Below are 20,947 nucleotides of genomic sequence, written 5' to 3'. Positions count from 1 at the left end.
GGAACCTAGAATCAACCAGCGTGAGCCAGCTTTTCTGAGGACGTGTGATACAACACCTCACAGCAATGAACAGCAGAAACAAGAGAGCTGCTGCCCTACCTTCCTCCCCTGCACGTGGGTTATGTGTTCACGTCTTGAATAATCGGCGTTTACAGATGCCCCGTGGCCTCTGATGGTGATGATGGGCGTGTGCTCGTGTGTGCGTGTGCACTGCCAGGGCACTGCTCGCTTCTCCGCCTCAGTTCCCTTCCCTGGAAAGAGCAGACAGCAAGGTTTGGGATATTTGTTTCCATCTACACGAAAAGCACAGGATTTTGAATTCTGTGTCTGCGGTGTCGGTCACCTTACTGGCGCTGTGGCCATGTGCTGAGCATCACTTTCTTTACCTGTGCGCGGGTCTGGGGAGGACAGCCTCGAGGGCGTCGAGATGAAATGAAGAGCCGACAGCCCCAGCACACGGGGCTGTTTGCCCTCCTCCCTTCCTTTGCTACCGGCAAAGCCTTGAGAAGTAAATTTGAGAATTGAGATGCCCTTGGGAGGGTCATGTTCTGAAGACACAGTAAGCTGAAGGAGACCCAGTGCACAGATGCTTTTCTGAGTCTTTCTTTTCCCTGTGAGAAAGTACTCGCCCCGCTCCAGAATGGCTTCTGCGTCCGTTGCTGACTTCTCTGTCTGCTCTGGTCATGGGTACGGCTGTCCCATCCAGATCAGCACACACTTACTGATTCCTTGCCTTGTGCCCGCTGGGGTACGTGGTATTTAAGACACTGGCTGAGCTTTAGGCAACCTTCCAACTGTAACAGGAGTCTACCAAATGGGGATTAGCACGGACAATGTGTGTGTGGTTGGGGTTTGTTCTGCATGTGTAGTTGATGAGTCCAGAGGGCCAGAGGCTCTGAGGGGCCACTTCAGCTACTGAAGACGTCACGGCATCCCAGACCCCTCCTGGCCCCATTCGGATCCATAGCCTCTGTGCCTCCAAATGGGTGCTGAGCTGCTTGGCATCCTGTTCATCTCGGGGCAGGGTGGGCAGGGAGGAAATGGGGAGCCTGAGGGGTGAATGCCTTCTTCCCTCGGGGACAGGTCTTCTTGGGATAAAAAGCCTCCAGAAGCCTATCCTTATTGGCTAGAACTTTGTTTTGGGGACCTCCCTGTGGCAGGGGGCACTGGGAGCTTGAGTATGTTAGTGTTTACCTTCTGGACCAGTGATGTGTGATGGGGTGGAGGTTTCGGGAGGGTGGGAGTGAGTAAACCTGCAGTATCTTCACAGCTCGTAAGAGAAGGAAGGTGTAGTCTGTGTAAGGCTCACAGCAGGTGCGCACACATACCTGGGATATGGTTCTCCACGTGCCAGTGCCCAGCACCTTTTTCCATACCTGCAGAAGGCAGCAGGCACCTGCTGCTGGGGTCATGACTCGGACGCAGTGTTTGGTGATCGGCACCGTGTGCCGCGTGCTTTCCCCCTGGTGGTCTTACTTCTGGATCGGGTTTCTAGTCCTCACATACACGAGGCTTGGAGAACTCTGGTTACCTTCCCAGGGCCACTTGGTTTGTCAGGGGCATGCCGGGCTGGATGGATGTGTCACCAGGACCAGGGAGGATCTGCTGCCCAAACCCATTTTGTAGAGTTCAGTTAGCTCAGAGTGAGTGCATATGATCCTTATGTCTGGGGCATGTGCCATTGTGATAAATTGCACCTCTGACATCCTCAAGCAGTGGGAGGTCTTTTGGGAGGAGAAAACATCTAAGCTGCTCTCGTTTGGCTTCCAGACGACCCTCAGCTTTCTCTTGTCCTCTGTGCAGCAGCCGGCAGTGCCACCTACTCCTGGATGTCTTCAACTCCACGGAGCACGAGCTGACCGTCCGTGCCCGCGGCAACGAGGAGCTTATCCTGCATGCCGGCGAGTACCAGCGGTGAGTGTCCCCACCTCCTGCCTGGGGGACGCGGGGATGAGCCTCCCTCTGAGATCCCAGAGGGAGGGCAGGCTTGGCTCCCCCTCACAGGAACCCTGGTCGTGATTCAGGTTCCGTGAAAGATTCTGAAGTGGCTTCAACTTGGAGGCAAGTGTGAAGTCAGGGTGAAGCTGAGTGGCATCCATCTAAGGAAGCCAGGGCGCCGGTCCCCCCTGCCCCGCCCCAGGACCCTGAGGCACCTGGACAAGACTTCACTTTTCAGTTCTTAAAGCTGTTATCTGGGAAGTGTTGGTCTTGATTGTGGAGCCTCTGTCAGTATCAGTAGGAAGTCCCTTGAAGGAATTCCACAAACAGGCAGGCATGGCTCAGACTTCTGGGAGAGGGGCAGCGCCACCCAAGCCCATTCCCCAGAGGGCAAAAAGGTGGCTCTGCCAGGCCCTGGCACAGAGTCAGCCATGGGCCGGGCCTCGCAGGATCTGAGTTGGAAGTGAGGGCTGACCAGGAGTGAGGCCAGGCCATGTGGGCATGTCCCGAGGCGGGTAGAGTTCCCTGACTTTGGGAAGATGCTCTTCTGCTCTGGAGACCCCTTCCCCAGGCACCCCCTGTCTGCCTGGTCTCTCCCCAGATCCACCGCTGTGTCTCTAAGCCCGGCTTGGATGTTGGGGGCATGCCTGTATAGATGGAATTATCGTTGGGATAAGATGGAGGTGGAATACAATTTTTATTTTTAGTTGCAAAATACTTCCCATGTGGAGAAAACACTTTAGAAACCAGGCACATGTATCCCAGACGTAAAGCACTTTGTTAGCTTTTATTTGCCCCGGATCTCTCTGTGTCTCTTCCTGTCTTTCTCCCTCCTTCCCTTCTCTGTATTGTCTGTGTCTTTCCCTTATTTTAAGGAAATAAAATGTTAAAAAATAGCTAACATTAACAGAGTCAATGGGGGAAATGTATACTCACTCCACACTCACCAGAACGATTGAAGTAAGAGACCCTCCAGTTTCGAGTGTGGGTGTGAAGGTCCAGTAGCCGGAACTCGCGTGCCTTGGCGGGAATGTGAACACGTGCGGCCGCTTTGAAGAGGGTCTGCGGTTTCTTACAAAACTAAACATACCACCTACTCGGTGCCCAGCAGTTCCAACTCCGGTAATTTATTCAGAAAAAGTTTAAGTGTTTGTTCACAAGAAGACCTACACAAGAATGCTCATAGCCAAAAAATAGAGCCCAGATGTCCATTACGGGAGAGCGGATAAACACAGGGTGGCATTTTTCCTGCAAATGGAATGATACTCAGCACCCAAACCTAGCGCATTCCTAATACATCAGTAGGGTGACTTCCAGGAATGGAACCCTGAGTGAAGGGGGCCTCCCTGGGAAAAGCAGCTACCGTGGGACTCCATTCACCTGAAGTCCCAGAAGGAGCAAACTAGTCTACTGTTGGAAAGCTCTGCCTCTGGAGTGCTTGGGTTGGGGTTTGAACAGGAGGTGGCATGGGGGTTTTCCAGGTAAGGTCTTGGGGTACAACCTGATATGTGCGTGTGGGCTGCACGTGTGTTTGCATTTGTGAAAATTCACATGTGCACTTGATTTGTGCATTTTGTTGTAAGTCAGTTTTACATGCAAAGGAAAACTGCACAAATGTTGATCTCTAAGTGCAGCTATGCCGCTGGGGCGTTGGGAGGACTGTGTGATCTCGGTGGCCCCTGGAATGCCTGAGGACTGAGGTGAATGACAGACGAGGGGTGGGAAGTGGAGAGGCCAGATGATAGGCCGCAGAGTACAGTGTTAATGGTGCGGACTCTTGCGAGGGGCATCGAGGGTGTTCCCGGAAGAATTCTTTCAACATTGTCTTTGACATTTTTCATAAGAAAGCGTTGGGGAGAAAGCGATGTTGGAAAAAACACGGGGAAGACTAGCTCGGCCCTCCTTCCTGTCTCACCATCTTCCTCCCCCTCCTCGGGGGGTTTGCGGTCTGGGAGGCGATGGAATCATTCATACCATGTTTTGCTACTTTTACTGTATTTATATCTACAACCAAACATTATTTTCAGAGTTTTTTATGACAAGCGGTTCTATATCACATATGTCTTTTTTAAAATATGTCTTTTTATAACTTTAAATCAGCATTATGCTTTGGAGATAAATATAAATCTAGTTCTCTCCTTTCGACTGCTATTTATATTTTGTTGCATGAATACACCACTTTATTCATTTCTGTGCTAATCCACTCCGAGATTGCTTCAGAGTGTTGCCATTTAATGTGCTTATTGTTAATGATGCCTGTGAGTGCAGGGTCAGGCCCTGTGGCCCCTAGTGCAGGACCACTGGGGCTGATAGCCGGAAGCTTGAGGCCCAGTGACTTGGGGGCATCCCCCCTGGAGGTCTCCTTGTCTAGGCCCCTGCAGAGGACTTGCTGTATGGGGGCTCCTGTGCTCCCGCATGTGGACTGCGGAGGCAAGCCCAGGGTCTGGCGCCTGGCATAGGACTGGCTCCTTTGTAGGGCGCACGTGCAGCCCCTGGGGTCTCCACCACCCACAGCTGCCTGGGCCCTGTGCTGTTCTCCAAATCGTGAAGGAAGCTGTCTGCTCTCCACCTGTCATTGTCCAGATGTTTTGATGTGGTCTGAGATCCCAGAGGACATAAATCTGGTCGTCTTATGACACTGACATGAAACCGGTTGTTACAAAATATAAATCGTTAAACTTGTTCTTAGCTGGATTGTTCGCATCGGTCGAAGGCTGAATGATGTTGGCAGTCTCACAAATGATCACAAATTAGTCTTGGGCTTCAGGCATCCTCATTATTGACCTTTTTTCTTAAATTCATATTTCTCTATGCTCCTAGCTCACACATTCTTTATTCATTCATAAAATATTCACCCAGTAAATAATGATACTTGGAGAACTTGCTCTGCGGTGCTCCAGGAGTGCCTGCGTGAACAGGGGACCCCCCCCCCCCCAACCAGCACAGGAGCTAGGCGTGGTGAGGGTGACGGGTGTCTCCCACAGCCGGGCTCCAGCCTGACGGGGCATCTTGCTGGCCTGTGGTGGGACTGGTAAACCAGAGGTCGGAAGTCCTCTCTGGCTCTGCGCCTGCTGTCCCCACTAACTGGTGGTGAGTGCTGGGGAGCCCAGTGTTTGTGGGGACGCAGGGAGGTACTTCCCTTCCTCTGTCCAAACGTCTCTGGCCTTGCCTAGATCAGGTCAGACACATGCTCTACCTCTGGGGAGGGCGTCCCAGTGCTCACAGATCGTTCTGCCGGAGGAAGCAGAGGTGGCTGAACCTTACCTGGCAGCACTGGAAAGCGCCTTGCAGACCTCAGCCACGGGTGCTGTCCCTATGGACCCAGGCTTCTCCTCAGTGCCCTGTCCCTTCCAGGAGTCCTGAGCTCAACCAGTCTCCTGCCTCTTGCCTTCCCCCATGAGGAGCCGTCCCCAGCGTACCTCAGGCTGTGCCCACTCCTGAAGAAGCCTTCTTGGTGGCCAGGCATGGCCACTCCGAAGAGGGTCGGGCTCTGCCCCTCGGTGACTCCAGTTTAATCCATCCACCTGCATGTGCTGTTCCCACTGCTGCCTGGGGAGTGGGTGGACGGAGCGCTTGCTGCTGGAGATGGCACAGCCTGCAGCCTGCTCTGTGATGAAAGGCCACGGTCCTGGGACTCGTGAGGCTTTGCTCCTGCTCTTCCCAGAACCCAGGCAGCCCTGGGTCAAGAGGCATTTGACTTCCTTTTAAGGGTGGCCTGTACTCCAGGAGAGGGACCAACTCGAGTCCTCTCAGGTTGTTGGGGTGCCTGTACTGCTCCTCCCCTCCTGGTAGAAAGGGGTGACCTCATCCCACCCAGGACAGGAGCTTGTGTCCTCGGGAGCACGTAGGAGCAGTGTGCTTCCCAGGGGAAGAAGCAATGGAAGGCAGAGTTACTGAGCCCGTGTGTTTGGAAGTGAGGGTACTTGAGTCCTCATGGTCCTTTTGTGGGAGGTTTTGTCTGCATTTTACGGATAAGCAAACTGAGTACAAGATCAGAGTCACTTTGTGGGCTCTGCATCTGCCTGACTCCATGGCTCTGCTTGCAATGGTGACTGAAGGTTAAGAACCAGTTCCGTTCCTCTCCCCCTTGCACTCGGTGCAGCCTTCGGTAAGTTGTGACCAGCACTGTCAAGTCCACTGTCAAGTGTGAAGGCCGGCAGAAGAAGGGTAGATGGAGAAATATGCTGGGTTCTTGGCATCCAGAGTGTTTATGAATTCATTCCTCACATGTTCCCTGAGCGTCGGGCTGGTGCCAGGCCCTGCCAGGAGGTGAGACAGTGAGCGAAGGCGGCACTTCTGTGTTGGTGTGGAGTAAAGGTGCACAAACATACAACTGGCATGCACAGTGAGGGGCATGGAAAGCACGCAGGAAGAAACCCGGCACAAACGGTTGAGGGGTGGCTGGGAAGGCTTCCTGGAGGAAGGGGTGCTGATGTCGAGCAGAACACTGAGTAGGAGTGAGGTGGGGCTGGTGTACAAGGGGACGGCAGCCCAGGTGCAGGGACAGTGTGCTCTCAGGAGTGGCAGGAAAGGGTTCTCGATGGAAGGCTCATGTTCTTAGCTCAGAAATACCACTCTCGTTACCATGTTTCTTAGAGATCTCTTTCTAATCTTACAACTTAAGCAACAGCATTTCAGCAAACGGATGTAGAAAGTACTGTCTCATCTCCCTGATCTCTTCCTTAGAAGGTCCTCTGGGAACGAGTGACTCATCTCTCCCTCCGGAGGGTCTGTGGCATGGTTGGTGCATCCATTCTGTAATTAGGGATGATGAGTTAAGTTCACTTTTGCCAAACGTGATTCGGGATGCTCAGTCTGTAGTGATGACGTTTCCAGGGGCTCCCCACCATCCGTCGCCACGTTCAAAATGTCGTCCGCCAGCCTTAGCTGGATGCAGTAACACCCTTTTCCTCTGAGGGCAGCGTGTTGCGCACACCATTTGCGTGGTCCGTAGCATCTTTACGCCTCATGGCCGAAGTTCAAGTGTGAGCATTGTGCTCATTTTTGCCTCTGAGTAAGAGAGGTCAGAGCTTGCCCAGGGTCATGTAGTGGTTGCCACTGGAACCCAGGGCCGCCCATTGACCACTGGGCCTCTCTCCAGGAGCTGTGTGCAGCTCTTGAGGCTGGGAGTCTAATTTCAAAAGATGACCAGAAACCATAGAAAGCTTTTCTGAGTGAAACAGCATCAACTTCCTTAAGAAAATACAATGTTGCCAGTGGCAGATTTACTGGTAAATTAAGATAATGATTATTGTGGTTTATTTGCTTAATTGTCAAACCATTAAAATTAAATTTCATGACCACCCTCATTTATGTATGCATCTTTTTAATCTTTGGTGATAGATGTTATTCTGTGCCTCAAGCTACCCCGTTTTGTTCCCTCCATCACACGGACGCACTGCCTGCGTGGCGGGCCCGGCAGCAGCGGGTCCAAGCGCCCCCTCCCCGGGGAGGTTGATGGCTGGTTGGCCGCGTGCAGAGCCGCCTCATTGCATGCACCTGAGTGTGGCCTTCGCTCCTGGAGGGTAGCTGCACCTCCGTGGCTCTGGAACTTGGCCTTGATGCTGACCCCGTGGCTGAGCGGGCCAGGCGGGGGGTCCCTCCAGAGCCTCCCATCTCTTGCTAATCTGTGGCGGGGCTGCAGCCTGTGGCCCACCCTCCCTGATCGTCATCCCTTCTTAGCAGATGAGGAAACAGGCTCAGAGAGGTGACTAGCGAGGAGCCGGCCAGGGTCACCTCCTCCTCCAGTGCTTTTGGCTGTGATCTCACCAAAATCTTCACAGGCGCATGGAGGCAGGGACGGCGATGGCATGGCGAGGACCGGCCTGGGTGCCTGTGGCCGCTGAGCGCCTGGCCTCAGAAGTGGGTGGCGGTGATCTCCGTGCAGCTTTAGTTCCCATTGCACTGCAGCTTCCTGTATCCCCACGTCTAGAACAGCCCAAACTCACACACCTGCCCCCCCCACCCCGCCCAGCCACCGTAACCCCATTTGTCTTGTTGAGCTCCTTCATGGGCTCGAAGAACCTCGTGAGGCCTCCAGGGAGCACCTCATTGTGTGCAGCCCCATGCTCGTGCTGGGCGTTCCTCCACCATATTTATACTTGCTGCCCATCCTCCATCCAGGGTGGCACAGCCTGCCCCTGGCACCTGATGAGCCTGTGCCCTTGACCTGGGCGGTCCCTCCTGCCGTCATTCTGAGTCAGAGGGCTTTGGGGATTTTCTTTTTCAATCTGGAAGGAATATGGGAGAGTCCTTTAGAAGTGGCTTCCAGAAGCAGGGAGAAAGCATCTTGACATGTTCTTGTCCTTTCAGCTGACTGATGGGGAAACTGAGGCTCAGGTCTGTTTAGCAGGTCCTGGGCAGTGATGGTAGAACCGGGGTGTTCAATCCCCTGTCCAGAGCAGCCTCTACCACCCCACTCTGCTTCCCTTGTAAAGAGCAGTTTTCAAGTTTCCTAGTGGACATGCAGATGGCTCTTGAATTGGTAGGAGCCCCTGACAATTGGTGGGCAGCAAGGAGAAACCCTGGAGTCCAGCCTGGAGGAGCAGTGGGGTCGCGGAGTCAGCACCTTGGATCATGTAGCCATTTGCTGACTCAGATGGTGGAGAAATCCTTCCTGTGAGAAAAGGAAAAGATGACTGGATTGGATCCATACCCCATGCAGCTAGCTCGTCCTCAGAACCCTCAGACGTGGGGCATCTTGTGGGCTTTTGTTCTGTGTTCCTGACCAGAGTCTTCCCTCCTGTGCAGGAGGTGGTGGTCCTCACACGTGCCCCCGCCCCAGCTGTTGGTGGTCTGGAGCTGCTCTGTCTGCGGACCGAGACGGAGTGGGCACAGACCTGGAGCCTCCCCCAGCCCGTGTCCAGGCCCAGCCACCGGCTGGCTCAGCGGTCCTGGGCGAGTGGTTTGGCATTGGTGAACCTCCAAGTGCTTTTCTTTATTTTATTTTGCTTTTTTCACTTGTATTTAAATTCCAGTGTAGTTAACATACAGTGTAATATTAGCTTCAGGTGTATAATACAATGATTCAGCACTTCCGTATAGCACCCTGGTGCGGTGGTCATGACACGTGCCCTCCTTCATCCCCATCAGCTGCTTCTGCCACCCCCCACCTACCTCCCTTCTGGCAACCATCAGTTTGTTCTCTATAAATAAGAGTCTTTTCCCTGATTTTTCTCTCTCCCCTTTGCTCATTTGTTTTTTTCCTTAAAGCCACATATGAGTGAAATCATATAGTATTTGTCTTTCTGACTAGCTTATTTCATTTAGCATAATACCTTCTAGCTCCATCCATGTTGTTGCGAATGAGAAGATTTCATTCTTCTTTATAGCTGAAAAATGTTGCATTATACACACACACACACCATACACACACACACACACACACACACACACACACCACATCTTTATCCATTCATCAATCAATGGACACAGGCTGCTTCCATAATTTGGCTACCATAGATGCTGCTGCTATAAACATCAGGAGTGTGCCTATATCCCTTTGAATTAGTATTTTTCTATATTTTGGGTAAGTACCTAGTAGTGCAACTACTGGGTCATAAGGTAGTTCTAATTTTAACTTTTTGAGGAACCTCCATACTGTTATCCAGAATGGCTGGACCGCCTTGCATTCCCACCAACAGTGTAAGAGGGTGCCCCTTTGTTCACATGCTCACCAACACCTTTTGTTTCTTAAGTTGTTGATTTTAGCCATTCTGACCCGTGTGAGGTGGTACTTCATTGTGGTTTCGATTTGTATTTCCCTGATGCCGAGTGATGTTGAGTATCTTTTCATGGGTCTGTTAGCAATCTGGATATCTTCTTTGGAGAAATGTCTGTTCAAAAAATCCATTTTTAAATTAGATTATTCATTTTTTGGATGTTCTATAAGTTCTTCATAGGTTTTGGATACCAACCCTTTATCAGATATGTCATTTGCAATTCTCCTCTCCCATTCCATGGGCTGCCTTTTAATTTTGTTGATTGTTTCCTTTTGCTGTGCAGAAGCTTTTTATTTTGATGAAATCCCAATAGTTTACTTTTGCTTTTGTTTCACTTGCCTTTGGAGACATGTCTAGGAAGAAGTTGCTACGGCCGAGGTCAAAGAGGTTGCTGATTGTGTTCTTTTCTAGGGTTTTTATGGTTTTAGGTCCAAACGCTTTTCTTTAAAATGGAGACAGTAATACCTGTTACAGGTTGTTACAAATACTAATGTTAAGGCATGTCAAGTATGTAGCACCACCCACGACCCACAGTGGACTCCCCAGGTGGAAAATAGTCTTTAGTGCCCTTTGTCACACCTTGGGAACAGTTCCCACCAGCCTCGCCACCTTGGCTGGAGCACATCTCAGCCTGGGTGAAGGGCATGCGTTTGAGGGGTCATGTTTCCTTTTTGGGGAGATGACTGTCCCAGAGTTTTGCTTAAGTAATTAGTTGTTCTTTGGAGCCTCATTTCCCTGGCTCCTCAATGGTGTCTGAAGTGGAGGTCGAGAAAGGTCTCATGCATCAGGAGTCAGAAGCCACAGAGAGGATTCCATGTAAAGAACTGTTACAGAGGCATGAGGTTGTAACTAGGTGACTGTGAGTGTGGGGTGCACCAGGGAGGCTCTGGTGTAGCAGCTGCAGGAAGCATCCCTGAGGCTGGCGTCCCAGGCAGGGGGTTAGGATTATTAGAAGCTGGCGACTGTGGGCATGGAGCTGATACTCACCACTCTACGGGATGCCTGAGGTCTGGGGTCTCAGAGGGGAGAAGCATGTTGCTGGGCTGCACCGGTTGGAACCCGGGGTGGAAGGACATCCCTCAGGTACAGACAGGCAGCCCTAGAGGGAACATGTCCCTCCTTCTCCCATGTCCCACATCCTCCTTGCACCACTACGAGGCTGGGAGAGCAGAGATGTGGCTTGCGAAGTGGATGCCTGCAGGACTTGCCAAGCGGGCCTTGTGCCCCCTGATCTCCTGGCTACAGTTGTCTTGCTCTTCTGCATATCCATGGATTCTTGGTTGGTGTTTATTTTCTACTGCACATTCTCACTCCTGCCAGACTAGAGGGCCCCAAGCTGTGCTGCATATTGGCATTACGGGGACCTTTGAAAAAGAGCAATGCCTGTCCTCTCCCCACCTAACCCCATGTCTTGGTCTGATTGGTTGGGTGCCGCCAGGACACCAGGATTTGTGACTCTAACATGAGGCTAAGTGCAGGAACCACGGGGCCAGACAGTAAATTATTTGAGAGCAGTTTGTATCTTGGTTGTTCTCAAATGTCCCCCCTCCTTGGTCTAGTGTCCAGGAGTTGGTAGGTGCTCAGGTGATGTTTGGTTAGGAGTGGGTCAGCTGTCGGCAGGCTGCATTGTCATTCCTAGAGGCTCTGCTCTTGGGGGGTCTGAGGTTTTCATTCTCTATGTGGCTCCAGGATGAAGCCTCAGATGCTGAGGTCAGGGTAGAAAATGCTTTGATCAGTTGCTTTGAGTTGAGTCATAAGGGGCCATGGCCTGTGACAGTGCAGTTGTACCTTTGCATATGTTGTCCCTGGCCTGGGGGGGTCTGATATTCCCCCCACATTCTGCTTGGGAGCTGTGCCGGGGCCTGGGTTCACTGAGAGGAAAGCATGCCTTTTTCTAACTGGTCTCCAGGGGGAGTGGGGTTTTGCCACGCACCCACCTGGAGACGACGTGTGTTTGTAATATACAGGAGGGCCTTCTGTCCTCCCCGTAGCCCCGGGTGTGCCCTCCTAAAGTGTGATTCTTCTCATTACCTTAATCTGATAGTAGATCTGTTCCTATGGGGAAAACTTGAGAAGAAAAGTGTAATATTTTATTCCTTCCGGACACCTTGTTGGTTCTTGAAGTTTGGGGCTCACGCTCACATCAGAGTTGTGCCGTGGGTGTTTTATAAGTAGTTAGAGACAATGTCCCTATGACGTGTTTCATTAGAGTCTCTGTAGGTGTTTGGTGGAGGTCATGGGCGTGGGCATGGGCATGGGTGGTGGTAGGATATGTACCCACCGGGGCACATTCTTTAATGCCGGAGGTTTAAAATCTGTAACAGATAACCTTTGGCATTCGTTCATATTTCCATTTGTTTTCTAGTTGGTGCTGTCACAAGAGCTGAGAACCAGACCTAGTGCTTTGTGTGTGCAGCCCAGGCTCACGGCAGACTGCCCACCCCTGGTGGGGCTTGGGGCGGGAATGAGAGGGCAAGGGGCTCATCCCCTAGCAGCCAGGGGTGGGGTGGCTCGGGATAGCTTCTCCATGCAAGACTTTCATGGGAGCCTTGGGCCAAGAGGAAGCTGGCGAAACAAGAGCAAACTGGGTGGGTTGGGGGGTGGCTTTGGCAGAGGGAATAGCCTGTGACAGCCAGGGGGTCGGGGTCGGGGAGAGCACACGGGGTTCTGCAGGCTGGAGACCGTTCAGAGTTGCAGCTGCAGGCCAGAGAGGAGAGGCCAGGGTGAGGCAGGGAGGCAGCAGGGCCTTTGAGCCAATGCTGGGGCTCTTTCTGGGGGGAAAGGGATGGTCACGAGAGGATTTTAGGTAGGAGAGTGTCTGACTGGCCTCTAGGGAGTGTCCGGAAAGGGTGACAGCTGGTGAGAGCCTGGGTGCTGGTCAGGGGAGGTCACAGTGCTGGCGACTGGGGTAACTTTGGTGCTGAGAGGAGAGCCTGGACACCAGAGGCCCTCAGCAGGGAGGAAGAGTTGGCAGGATTTGGGGTGAGTAGTGTGAGAAGGAAGGGAAGTTTCTAGTTTGGGCAGCTGGGTGGATGGTGTTGCCGTTCACTGCCCCTGGGAGCGCAGGGCTTGGAGCGGGCTGGGGGAGGAGTCTGCAGTGTGCACAGGCTGTAGCCACAAGGCTGCCTTCCTTGACCTTGGCCAAGGAGCACTGGATTGAGAGTCGAGGGTCCAGCTTCCGATTGCATCTAGAGAAGATAGAATGAAAGTGGTGTGACTTGCATGGCCCTTTGACCATGAAAATTTGACCATTTTTATTCTGTTCTTTCCTGCGAGTGAGGGAACAGGTCTTCTTGCGAGAGACTGGGAGGGCCAAGCTCTCCCGTGTCCTGGGATGGACATTCTGTGCAATGGAGGCCTTTCTCTGGAGCCCTTTGGGAGATCTCAGGTTGGGGAACCTGGCTCTCCCGGTCCTCATGGGGCTTGCTCTCCAGAACAGCCCAGAGAGCCTTTGGGTACCCGGATTAGGGGCGTAGACCCTCTGCAGGACTCCAGGTATCTGCTCTTTCTGTTTGGGCACAGCTGGTCCCTCTGTTTCCTCAGAGGCTCTTCCTGTGCTTTCCAGCCCAGAAATGCAGTGCAGATCCCACCTTGGGCTGGAGAAGTAGAAAGAGGTTTAAGCGGTTCGTCCAGGTCTGCCCCGGGCTTGGGGCCTCTGGATGGACAGGTCTGAAGCCAGCCCAGGGACTTTCCTCACTGGGGGAAGGGTCTTGTGTGAGGCACTCGGTGGCCCAGAAAAACTGTGGTGGCCTTCCTCGGACTGTGGCTTCCACAACATTTTTCATGTAATGAAGGAGGTACTTCAGAGTGGAAAACTGTCTTGGAACGTGGGTCACAGGCAGGGTCTTGGAGCTGAGTGCTTGCCAACTGGAACCGTCGATGGCAGACCAAGTGAAATGGGATGGAGATACTAGAGTCATTTAATTTGTGTCAGTTCAGAAAGTCTCTGTGAAGTTACACTAACTCGAAGACGGATTAGCCACTGGAACCTGCCCGAGGTAGACATAGTAAAACCAGCACCGTCAGAGAGCTTTCCTGGCCTTCCAGAGCGCCAACCTGGATGCCTGTTGGCCATGGCAGAGAAGGGTCATCCGAGGCTCTCTGCACTGACCTGTGCTCCACCACCGTACTCCATGTGGTCACGTGAGCGCTCCACCACAGGCAGATGACTTGTGGGTCTCTGAGGCCTCCTCTCCTGCCCTCTAACCGGGTGATCCCCACTTGCCAACTGAGGAGACTGAGGCTAGGCGAGATCACATGACTCGTCCCAGGTGACACTGGGCTTGCATCCGAGCCAGGCTTTGAGCCAGGTTGTAAGATGCTCACGGCACTGAGCTCCGTCCTACCCACTCATTATGACCAAATCGAGAGCTCCTATCAGGAACCACGCCATGTGCCAGGCCCTGAGACGCACACAGCAAAGGCCAGTGGCTCTGAGGCCTCACGGTGTGTTGTGGGGGAAGGGCCCGGGCCCGCGGCGAGGAGAGCAGAACACAGGCCAGGCAGAACAGGAGGCCCGGCGTGCTTGTGTCGTTCCTGGAGCGCAGGTGCTGAGCCTTCCAGTGGGGGAACAGACCTCCGCCCGTGCGGGGCCACCTTGCCGGCCGCCTTCCCGGATCTCTGTCCGGGGATGCCTAGACTACATGTGTGTGATCCACGCACGATGTATGTCCTGTGTGCACGCGTGTGTTCAGAGACCTGAGTTTATACACATGCAGTAAACTATGAATGTTATTCGTAATACCTGTGGAATATTATCACAGCTCATAGGCTTTGTCTGAATTTGGCTCGGGGCTGACATTCTCTCCAGAAACAGTGTAAAGGCCGGGAGCTCTGGGGCCATGGAGACCTGGGTCACAGTCGCCCTGCATTATTCCTGCTCACTGTTTCATGCCAGGCAAAGTACTCACCCCAGCGTCAGTGCTGGCATCTGCAAAGCAGGGACCGTGATGATGCCTGCCTGGTGAGGTGGGTGTGGGCTTGGGTCCCTGGCATCGAGCCTGTCCAGCATTTAGTAACGGCTCCATACATGGGAGGCTACCTCTGTTTTCCTAGAGAAACTTGGCGTGCTCTCCCGTGTCGGTAGTACATCATTCTGAAGAGGAAAAGAGGCAAAGGCCCCTTACAATGGGGCTCCAAGGGAGTGGACAACGTCTGCTCTTGTGAGCGCATGACCTGGTTGGCGGATGGTGCACACTAGCAGCATCCCAGAACCCCACAGGCCCGCTGTGTCCTACTGCCTGACAGCTGTGCCCTCCCTCCTGACTTGAGGTCGTCCTGGAGACTCCTGAGACTCAAGACAGGGGACAGTGGGCTTCCCGTGCTGGGAAAGAGCTGATGACTCCTGAGAGGGTTGCCTGTTTCCAGGGCTTGACAGGGACCCGAGGACACAGATAATAAGCTGGCTCAGAGAGGTGCAGAGGTCGTAGGACTCCAGGGCAAAGGCTGCAGGTTTCCTATAAAAAACAGAGCGTATGCCCATGTCACTTGAGCATCCCTCCCCCCCAGGGACCAGTTTACTGGCGAAAGGTTTTTACCCCCTACTCCTAGCGTTTGGACAAATGTATCATGACCTGCGCGCACCGTTGTAAAGTCCTCTGCGCTCTGCCTGTTCAGCCTTCCGTGCTCCCAACCCTGGCAACCACTAATCCTTTTACTGTCTCCTTAGTGTTCCCTTTTCCAGAACATCCTAGAGTTGGAATCATACACGATATAGCCTTTCTGATTGGCTCCTTCGAGTTAGCGATCCATGTTCATTTCTCTTTAGCGCCGAGCAATACCTGCGGTCTGGATGGACCCCAGCGTACTGTGCACCTCCTGCAGCACATGTTGGTTGTATCCAAATCTTGGCAACGATGAGTGAAGCTGCTATAAGCATCCATGTGCAGGTTTTTGTGTGGACAGACGTTTTCAGCTCCTTTATGTAAATACCAAGGTGTGTGGTTTCTGGATCACATGGTCAGGGTATGTTTAGTTTTATAAGATTCATTGTACATTTTTAAAAACCAAAAACAACGCAGGCTTTGTTGGCCTTTCCACCACACTGTTTCCAGTTATCGTTCCGTCGCAGGAGGAGATGAAAATGACAGCCGCCCTGTTTGACCAGCACTGTGAGGCCCCGCATGGTGCCCACCCATGGTGCACCCCCTTGGTGACCTTTCTCGGGAGCGCCCTGGGCCACGTGGCCTGCCCGACCATCTCTGTGTCCTCTCAGACGGTGTCCACACTCCCTCCACCCCCCCGCGTGATGTCGGCACCTGCTTCCCAGTCTCTCCGCCCTGGGAGCCACTCGGGCCGGGCTCCCGTGCTTGTCAGCTGTCCGTGTTGGCTCCCGGCCAGGGAGAAGCAGATTCGAACCCCCTTCCATCTCCTGCCCTTGCAGCCAAGGTTCTCTGCAGTAACAGGAGACCCAGAATCCTTGTGACTTTGCACAGCGTGTTTCCTGGGCATCCCAGGGTGCTGGCTCTCGCTCTGCTCGTGTTGCTGTCATTCACGACTCACGTTCTATCTGACAGGTGCTGGTTTCGTGGCAGAGGGAAAAGGGAAGGGGACAGGCCATGCGACACCTCAGGAGCATGTTACTTCCACACGTTCTGTTGGTCCAGCAAGTCATAGGCAGCCTGAGATTGGGGTGTGGGCGGACGGTCCCCTAGGGAGGGTCACCGAGTGGGTGTGGACATCGCTGCGACCTCCGCCCTCCAGCCTGGTGCCTTCTGCTCTCATCCTCACCCTCTGTGAAGGAGGCTTGCTTTGTCCTCTGTGAACATGTTGGCTATGGTCAGCTTATGCGCTTTCCCTCCTTCCAGCGTTTCTGCGGATGGCATTCCTGGTGCCATGGTGCTGAGGAGGGCACACAGAAGTGCCTGTGGGGCCTGCGTGATGCACGTGTGCGTGGGGGCTATTGTGTCTGGGGTTTACTGAGCACCTGTCGGATTCAGGCTACCCTGCCTCTCCCAGAAACAAGCCCGCTCGCTGCTCTTGGGCTTTGTGGTAGCGGGACCGGAACGGACACCCAGCGAGGGCCCAGCACTGTGTGCCTGGCTTGTATCCTTCTCGGCTTCTCAGTGACCCGAAGGACAGGCAGACCTGAACCCCCTGGTAACGGGAGACGGACTGGCTGCCCTGGCCCCGTGGGAGAGCAGCGGAGGGGGCCGCACCCTCACCTTTCCCACGGTGTACGCCCATCCTTTCTGGAAGATTTTTTTTGTTTTCAGAATTGGTATATACCAAGGACCTCTTTCCCACTAAGCCCCCTCCCTCAGTGAGGCCACACTGCCCTCCCAGATGCCCGTCTGCCTTGCTTCCTTCTGCACTGCTTACTGGTGATTAGGTTAAAGGAGATTCTCTTATTTCCAATTAATCATCCCTCATGAACCTGTTCTGCATTCAGCACACAGCACTCCCTACTTAACATGGAGCTTCCTCTCTCCCCTCTGGGATTCTTCTCTGTTTTTAAAAAGTAATTGCATTATTTGTGTTTGCTCCTTGTGTTTAGGGATGTTTCTAGAACAAGGAACCAGAGGTTATGGTTGATGAATGCTAATGGACACCTTGATAGGAAAATCATAGTTAGCCCATGCCAGCTGGGGGCTCCCAGAGGCCAGGAGGTGAAGCGTCTGTGCTTTGGGAGCCTTTGTTCTTGATTATTTCTATTAAAAATTCATGGAGCCGTCGTTTTCTGCTTAAACAGGCCCTCACGAACACCTCGTCCCCTCACCATCCCCAGCTCCATGCACGAGCCTCATGCTCCCCGTCCGGTAGGGCTGATGCAGACCCCAGTTTGTTCCGAGGAGGCCGGGGGCCCAGGGTTGCTGCTGCTGCCTCCCCCGGGTGTTCAGCCCGCAGAGAAGGCAATTTCTTGAGGGTTGTCACGTGGGGAGAACCTCCGAGAGCCCAGCAAGGCCCAGGATCACAGCAGGGATGTTTCAGAATACACAGGAATATTCTAAATACTCCTTCTCCATTAATAGCCCTTTCTAGGTGCCTGGATGTGTGAGGCAGTGTGCCAGGTGTCCGGGTCCGAGAGGAGCAAACCTGGCACCGTAGTTACAGGTGGTGTAGAGGGGAGGTGGGTAGTGCCTTGCTCAGGGTGCGCCCGCTCTAGGGGCCGAAGATGGACCAGGTGACTGTTACCGCCAGCCGGGCAGGCTCAGGACAGACAGCGAGGAGGGCCCTCGGCCTGCCCTGCCTTCACGGGATCAGCATAGGGTGAGGGTTCCCGTTTGGCTGGTTTGGGGACAGCATCCCTCGCTGTCACCTCCAGCACACATATTAGTGCACTGTGGTCATAGTTCTTTGGTAGAAATGTGTAATATTTTGGGACAATTAAAAATCTAGCCTCTATCAAACATGGCATAACTTCAAGCACTCAGCAAATGTGGGGAAAACCAATCTTGCCGTGTTTCATTTCCCTCTTCAACCTCTTAGTGTTTTCCTAACTCTTCTTAGTATCATTTTGGAGATGCCGTTCTGAATACTTGTAATGATTCTTCTGAAAAACACCTGACCCTTGACTCTGAAAGTTGCAAGGGGTCTTTGAGATCCCCAAAGCCCAGACCCCATACTACCGATGTGGGTCCTTAAGCCCAGAGAAGGCAAAGTGGCTTTTCCAAGATGTTGTAGCCAGTTGGTGAAAGAACCCAGACTAGACTTGGTTTGGTTTTTGGATTCATGGATGCTCCTAGTTGCTTTATCTTCCCAAAGGCTGTGGGTTCTTGGTGTGGGGTTGGGCCAGGGATCTCCGAGTCAGGGTGTACTGTCCGAGTCAGGTGTAGGCTGGTTTCTCCCTTCTCTCAGCCTGGATTCCCTGCTCCTTCTTGACCCAGGCCAGGCCTCATCTCTGCCAGAGGCTGTCCCTGACCTCCTGAGATGCTACTTTCCTCTCCCATGTCCTACGGCACCTGCTACCTGCCTGCCCCTATGGTTAAGGCTGTGCTCCGCCATTACTGAGTTCTACAGGTGCCGCTCCCCAAATAGATGGGGGCGCCGGGAACCGGGACCGTGCTTAGTTATTTTCTCTCTCCCCAGGGTCAGTGGCGCAGTAAGTGGTTAACCAGTGCGGTGGACAGAACAGGGCCCCCGCCCCCGCATCTACATCCTAATCCCTAGAACCTGTGGTGTGTTTCCTTACGGGGGAAGGAACTTTGCAGATGTGGTTAAGTACCTTGAGATAGGGAGATTATCCTGGTGCCTTAGTCTGCTTGGACTCCTGTAACAAAATGGTTTATAAACAATAGCAACTTATTTTTCCCAGTTTGGGAGGTTGGAGGTCCAGGATTAGGGGGCCAGCGTGGTCAGGCTGCAGTGAGGCCTCTCTCCTGGGTGGTGAACGGCTGCCTATTCATCAGATCCTCACATGCTGGGGAGAGGGTAGTAGCTCTCTGGCCTCTTCTTATAAGGGCCCCTCCCTCATGACCTGCTCACCTCCCAGAGGCCCCACCTCCAGATGCCATCGTACTGGGATTAGAGACTCAGCACTGGAATTTTGGAGGGAGGCAAACATGCAGTCCGTTGCACCTCGGGTATCCAGGTGAGCCCAGTGTAATCACAAGGATCCTTACCAGGGAAAGAGGGAGGTCCTCACCTCTGGGGCAGGGCAGCTGTGACAATTGAAGCAGAGGTTGGAGGGAGCCAAGGCATGCAGGGGGCCCCCAGAAGCTAGAAGAGGCAGGGAAACTGGCTCTCCTCCGGAGCCTCCTAAAGAAACGCAGCCCTGCTCACCCATGTGAAGACCTCTGACTTCCAGAACTGTACTGTGATTTGTGTTGTTGGAAGTTTGTTGGGTAATTTGTATGTGGTGATGTTACAGCAGCACAGGGAGCGAGAGGGAGGATGGGGCGCCCTCAGAGGCCAGCCCAGGGATTGGCTCTCGGGCCAGCCCCTCACTTTGATGAGCGCAAGGTGGATGGTAATGCCTGCCCTGCTTTACCTCCCGGCGGTTCTGAAGTGGTTTGGAGGAGACGGTGGGGCACATAGCCCTCAGCCACCCCTGCGGGGTACCGAGCAACAGCTCTCACTGTGCTGACGTGCAGTCCTGCCTTCTGAGCCATGGGGGTCTTCAAACTTGCGCTTTCTGAGGCCAACGGCCCTAAGGTTCAGACTTCAGCTGCTAACCATGTTCCTGCTGCTCCCTGGTTCTATATTTGGTCTGGTTCTCCGTCTCTAACAGCTTTAACAGTTCCCTTTATAAAATCTGTGCAGAAGATTTGCAAATGCATGGAGTGTGCCCTGTATCTTACCCGAGCCCAGAGGGCAGTGACGGTGGGCGCAGCTAGACCCTGCGCCAGGGTCTCTGTCCAGGAGCCTGCCTCTAATCTTCACGGTGGCCCTCAGGATGGTGGCCGCTGTGACCGCCGCATCTTACAGATGGGGACACAAAAGCCCGCTGAAGTGAGGCTCTCTGCCCTGGATTTAGCGGCTGCTGTCAGTTCTTGCCCGGGGCTGCAGGTATCAAAAGCAAAGGCTTTCTAGTCCCCACTTTGCTGGACACCCATTATACTCATGTCTGTGGACTATTCTCAGCCCGCCCGCTACATACCGGTAAGAGGGTGGTTTTTGTATACTTCGGGGTAAAAACTTAGAGGTGGAATAGGTTATTATGTTTCTTCTGCACTTCTCCGGATCTCACGCTCTGCGCTCTACCTGGGAGACCACTGTGCTGGGCGAACAATGTGATTGCCTGCTTTGTGCCAAGCCCCATGCTGGGTGTCTGGAAATACTGTGTCCGCTCCTCCTAATAAGGTAGATATTATTCCAGGTTTCACAGGTGGTGGCTGAGGGGATGTCAGGCCCTTTTACTCGTTCCTGCACCAGGATTTGCTGAGGGCCTGTCACGTGCCTGCAGGCCGCCATTTTCAGTTCTGTGGATTTACCTGTGCGCACAAGCCAAGACTCTGCTCTCCTGGGGCTGACATTCTAGTGGGCACATACCGATGGGCGATGTCCGGTGATGAGAAGTGGCAGGAAGGGGTGATGAGGAGGTGAGGAAGAAGAGCAGGATGGAGCCTCGCAGGCTCATGGACGTGCTCTGCATTTACTCAGAGCCAGGAAGGCCCTGGAGGGTTTTGAGCAGAAGGACTGACATCATCTATTATTTGGGGATCAGCTGGTAGGTCCAGAAAGGGGGTTTCACACCCCATCTTTGTGGCTCTGAGGCTAAGGAGAGGGGACCCTCTCCTTACATCCGGGCCTTCCACATGCTTCTGATGTCCTTGCGCTGCTGGATCTGGGGCCTCGTGAAGTGGGCTGAGGGCATTTCCCCCATTTTCCCCTCATCCCCCGGTGGGCAC

General features: G+C 53.4%; 1 protein-coding gene across 7 annotated transcripts in view; it reads left to right on the top strand.

Annotated features, from left to right (window-relative positions):
- The window catches only part of TRAPPC9 (trafficking protein particle complex 9), a 538,722-nt gene that overhangs the window by 351,839 nt on the left and 165,936 nt on the right, over window positions 1-20,947 (top strand). For 5 of the 7 annotated variants that reach the window (XM_027598884.2, XM_027598890.2, XM_027598876.2 and 2 more), the window contains one exon: window positions 1,804-1,914. The exons of 1 other annotated variant lie outside the window; for it this stretch is intronic. In XM_027598884.2, coding sequence (XP_027454685.2) covers window positions 1,804-1,914 — 111 coding nt within the window. The remainder of the gene's footprint in view (window positions 1-1,803; window positions 1,915-20,947) is intronic. One more of the 7 variants, XM_027598866.2, reaches the window with a different exon arrangement.

The sequence above is a fragment of the Zalophus californianus genome, chromosome 4 (genome assembly GCF_009762305.2).
Source record: "Zalophus californianus isolate mZalCal1 chromosome 4, mZalCal1.pri.v2, whole genome shotgun sequence".
NCBI classification, from domain to species: domain Eukaryota; kingdom Metazoa; phylum Chordata; class Mammalia; order Carnivora; family Otariidae; genus Zalophus; species Zalophus californianus.
This window is presented reverse-complemented; position numbering and strand designations above follow the sequence as displayed.